General features: G+C 32.2%; 1 protein-coding gene across 1 annotated transcript; it reads left to right on the top strand.

The window, feature by feature from the left end:
* The first annotated feature begins 3,794 nt into the window (after positions 1-3,794).
* On the top strand, positions 3,795-4,550 carry LOC133303450 (small ribosomal subunit protein uS17c). Its single transcript, XM_061503359.1, has one exon. It carries the CDS (start codon positions 3,825-3,827, stop codon positions 4,257-4,259), a length of 435 nt encoding a protein of 144 aa, XP_061359343.1. The 5' UTR covers positions 3,795-3,824; the 3' UTR covers positions 4,260-4,550.
* The last annotated feature ends 745 nt before the right edge of the window (positions 4,551-5,295 follow it).

Raw genomic sequence — 5,295 nt, 5'->3', positions numbered from 1 at the left:
GAGGAGAGAGATAAGGTTATTATGAGTAGTATAAAAAATATAAAATAAAAATAAAAGTTAGTATACTAGGCTAGCCTAAGAGGCTCTAAGGCCAGACTTTTGAATTGGAGCCTGACACTTTTTTATTAAACGAGCTCTTATATAAGTTTAAGCTTGATTCTAACACCCAATTTTGGATATGTAAACCCAGGCTTTCGTGAACCGGGCCAAAGGCCCCTGTTTCATTTAGCATCCCTATTAATTTTGTTTTAACTATAGGAAAAATGTTTGTCCTTTTAAAAGATATAACTTTGTGTCATTTTAGATCTTAACCGTTGATTTCTGTTAATCAAATGTTAGGATTTATTGCGAAATAATTAATTAAAAAGTTTGACCATTAAAAGATATAACTTTTAAATGTTTTGTATTTAATAGGAGTTGATTGCGTTTTGTATTTAATAGGACGCAATCAGCTCCTATTAAATACAAATCGCAATCAACTCCTATTACATTAAATTCAAAATTCAAAATTCAAATAACCTCCAATACTGTGTTTGTCTCATTCAATCAATGTTTTCACGCTCATTTAGGATATTTAATCGATTAAATATAAGTTGTAATCGATTAAATCAGTTTAGAGGGATATTTAATCGATTAAATCTTCAAGTCAACCATTTTTGCTTGTTTTGACCATTTAATCGATTAAATCTTCAAGTTAATCGATTAAAGAGGGACAGATTGGTAGATAGTTTTGGATAATGGGCAAAATGATTATTAATTAATTAGTGAAGGGCAAAAGGGTCAAAAAGCCATTGCTAATTGCAAATATCAATTATGAGTTAGAATGAACTATCCATAACACTAATTAGTACCATGTGTAGATACAATGTATGTTTTGATGATAACAAAGTCGCAACAACAAAAAGGGAAGAGCTTTGATCAAGAGCAAAAAACATCAATCATAAGTGGATATTGAAGATGTATGATGTAGCCACACAAGAAGAGTGATGTCATATCAAAGTGACAAGATCATCGGACCAAGAGCAATAAGGAATAATTAGAAGAGCAACACCAAGATTAAAGACAACTAACCATGGACAACACCTAAAGAGAAGCTTAATATCATAATCATGGTGAAAAATGATCAAAACCAACAAAGTGTCAAGCATTGTCATATTCAACAAGTCAAAGCATCAAGTTCAAGTAAAGATCCAAGACACAAGACATTAAGCTAAGTCTAAAATCATATTTAGAATATATCTTTAGGACTTAGAATATATGTGAGGATATATGATAGATTGCATTGCATGAGCTCAAAGTTTTTCTCAAAGTAAACGTGTTTTTCAAATTGCATTATCATAACCTTTATATACTTGAAATAAATTTGAAAAATCCATGGAAAATATCCTTGACATATTTTATAACTTGAAAACATATTTATCAAGTCAAGATATTTCACAAAAAGTGGTTGGAAGCAAGCTAGAACACATTTGAACTTAAAATTTGGTGCTTTATTTTGCTGCTGCCTTCATACAATTTTTCGTATCTAAGATGATATATTTGGATCTTGTGTTATTCATAAAAGTTGTAGATCTCTATTTTATCTTTCTAACGAGACCAAGATCACATCAATCTGACAAGTATAACTAAAATTATAGCCAAAATATGAAACAGTGTTCTTGTTGTCAAGTTGATAATCGATTACCAGCATATGGTAATCGATTACCATTGTGACAGAATCTATACAACGGCTTTAAACGACTAGTTTTTAATGGAAACACTATATATGCATTCTCAATGACTCTAAAACATATTGGACATCATTCCTACACATATTAAGCATACTTTGAGAGCTTCTACACACTATCATTTGCATATTCTTTCATATCTTTCAAAGATCAAACATATTTGAGCTCATATCTTGAAAATCCATATACTCATAGTGCTTCAAGTTGTATATCCACACTTTGAGAGTGTATATTCATTTCCAAATATTTCGCTCCTTGAATTCATGAGTTGAAAGGGTTGTGAGACCCATTGTTTGAGAGGTAGCCAAATACCTAAGTAAATTTGAAGTGAATTGCAAGGTTGCCAAGTACCCGTAAACTTGGAGATTGTAAGGTATCCAATAACCGGAAGTCTTGGAAGATTGTAAAGGTTTGTCAAGCACCCGTGAAGCTTGACCATTAGTGAAAGAGTTGACCGAGTAGCTTCAGTCTGGACGTAGGTCATAAGTAGTGGTGACCGAACCAAGATATATTGTGTTTGCAATTCTCTAAACTTTAAACTCTTTATTTCTAGCACTTTAATTTCTTCTTTGATATCTTGTATGTGCTAGAATAAGTTCTATGATTGCGATATATTATATATTGTGGATTATTTGAATATATTGATTAGCTTTTTTGTGTGTGTAGATATTAATTAGCTTTTCACATATCAAAGTTTGCTTGAAATGATTATTTAGAAACTAGAAGGAAGCTTTTGCGAAAATCTTGTAATACTCAATTCACCCTCCCTCTTGAGTATGAAAGCCACATTTCTAATACCATGGAATAGTAATATTAACACTTTTTTTAAAGAATTGGTATTTATTCAACAAATATCAAATTTATTATATAATTTATATATTTTAAAACAAATAAATAATTAAATTACTTGAGTTTAAAAATTAAATCAATAACTATAAAAAAATCAAATAAAAAATAGGTTTTGAAATCAAGTCAAAAATGAGTCAAGTCGGATTTGACCCGATTTTGAAACCAAGTCAGACCCACTTCAGAAACCAAGTCAGGTTAGATTTGACCCAGTTCTGAACCAGTTCAAAAAAAATTCAAACCGGATCAGACCTGACTTGAATCAAATTAAATTGGGTCGGATCAAATTAAATTGGGTCGGATCAAAATACTTGACCTATAAAATCAAGTTGGGTCGGGTCGGCACAAAAACTCGACCCGACTTGACCCATGCACAGCCCTATAAGCCGCGACAACTTGATAATTCAAAATTTATTGAAATATTTTTCTAAAAAAAAGCATTAATCAAACAATTTTCAAAATAATGTTATACATTCAATAAATTTTTTAAAATTTAAAATAATCAACCCACAAAATACTTTTGAAAATGACATTGTTTTAAGTTCCTTATTACACCAAGGGAAAGTCGGAATTATTAATCCTTAATTATTAAGAATAATTGGAATGAATAATACATTATCGTACAACTTTAATATTAAGAATTATTAATCCATAATCCTAACTTCCTAATGAATAATTGAATTACTAATCCTTAATTATTCATTAATTTTTACTAATCACAAAAGATTAACAATATTATTTAAAAAATTAATAGTATTAAAATTAACATTTATTTAATAATTCATTTCATAACTCATGCAATCAAAATAATGAGATTAATATTTTTCATGTTGCAGAAAATAATTTTTTATTCTACATAAGTAAAAATATATGAATTCTTTAAAAAAAAAAGAGTGCATAGATCCTATAATGGGCCATATAAAGAGAAGATAAAAAAAATTCACATATTTATATATATATATATATATATATATATATATATATATATATATATATAACAGATAAAATTATATTCTATAATATAAAAAATATCAATTCTTACACAATTCTTAAAAGATGATTATAATAATCATTTTTTTATTTATTTAATAATACAAGATTGAATAAATATTCTATAAGAAAATTTTACACATATGAAATGTATTAATTTATCAAAAAAATTGTAAAGAATTCATGTTGTGATTAATAATTAATAATTTATATATATACGAAGAGAAGGTTTCGCATTATCTCTTTGTCCGGAAAGAGATAATGATGTGGCTTCTGCAACTCCCTCCTAAGCTCTCAACCCCATTCCTCCATGGCCATGGCAATGGAGTCACGTCTCTCTCAAAACCCAGTTCCTCTCTCACTCTCACCCATTCGCCATCCCCATCACTCTCAATTAGGGCCATGAAGTCAATTCAGGGAAAGGTGGTGTGTTCGACGAGCGACAAGACGGTGGCGGTGGAGGTTGTTCGGTTGGCGCCTCACCCAAAGTACAAGAGGCGCGTGAGGAAGAAGAAGAAGTATCAGGCTCACGACCCAGATAACCAATTCAAGGTGGGTGACATCGTGCAGCTCCAGAAGACCCGACCCATCAGCAAGACCAAGACTTTTCTTGCCGTCGCCCCTGCCAATAGGCCTTCCAACAAACCCTCCGTCTCCGAGGACCTACCCATTCCGTTCGAGTCTCAGCAACCTTAGATTCAGTTACTCTTTATTTTTATCCCAATCCTTTTTCGCTTCGCTTTTATGTTTATGTAATGTAATGTAATCTGTTATCATGAGAACTTGGCTTACTTGTTGTGCCTTATAAATGTTTGATGAAATGTTGGATTGGGTTTTTGATAAACCCCCAAAATTTGATGTTATGGCAGTGTTATCTTGAGAATGTTTGATGAAATGTTCGTTTAGGTTGCTGATGAACCTCCAGAAGTTGATGGCAAAATTTCCTTCATAATATCTTGTATTGGCATTGTAGTTTACCTTCCCTGTTGAACTCTTACTCTCTCCTCTTTTTGTGTTCTATCTTTGGTGAATTGTAGTTTACCTTCCCTGTTGAGCCCTGTTGGGACTGCTGTTTTTCATTCCCTTTTTGGAGCATTTTGTGTGTAGAGCCTGAAGAGCATTTTGTTTTTCATTCCCTTTGTATTTTGTTTCTTCCTGCTTTCACTCGAGGCTATCAGGAACAGCTGAGAATCCTGAGGGCAGTATGGCAAGATTGCTTGAATCTTTGCATCACAGACTCATAAGGATTTGTTCAGCTATCTTGCAGTATTCACATGCTGTTTTCTTTTGATTTAATTGTCTACAAAATGAGAAGAATCCCACATTTTACTTAGAACCGTGTTTTGAATGCATTTTTCAATTTTGTTCAGTGTGTAATGTATTCAACCGTAGTAACTTTTAAATGTTGCCGCATGGCCTTGGTCTTGTCCCATTGTGACAATGATAATTATGCAGTTACCCTTCCAAATCCACATAATTACTCACCAAATTGACAAAATACATTCTGAAGGAAGCCAGGCAAGAGAGTGGTACTACGGCGAGGTTCATCCCTCATTAAATCAAATAGATCATTAGGATAGATATGCGACCATGCACAAGAAACTGCGCACAATATCACCCCAAGAGGTTCGAAAGGATCGTTCAAGTTCTTTCAGGAACTAACCCTTTTGTCTTCTCCCCATTTTGCTTGTAACCTTTGTCCATGTATGTAAAAGCTTGGCGCGTCAATTGC

This window comes from Gastrolobium bilobum, unplaced genomic scaffold, assembly GCF_033153095.1.
Source record: "Gastrolobium bilobum isolate Gb01-03AN ecotype WA unplaced genomic scaffold, APGP_CSIRO_Gbil_v1 utg8714, whole genome shotgun sequence".
Classification (NCBI taxonomy): domain Eukaryota; kingdom Viridiplantae; phylum Streptophyta; class Magnoliopsida; order Fabales; family Fabaceae; genus Gastrolobium; species Gastrolobium bilobum.
This window is presented reverse-complemented; position numbering and strand designations above follow the sequence as displayed.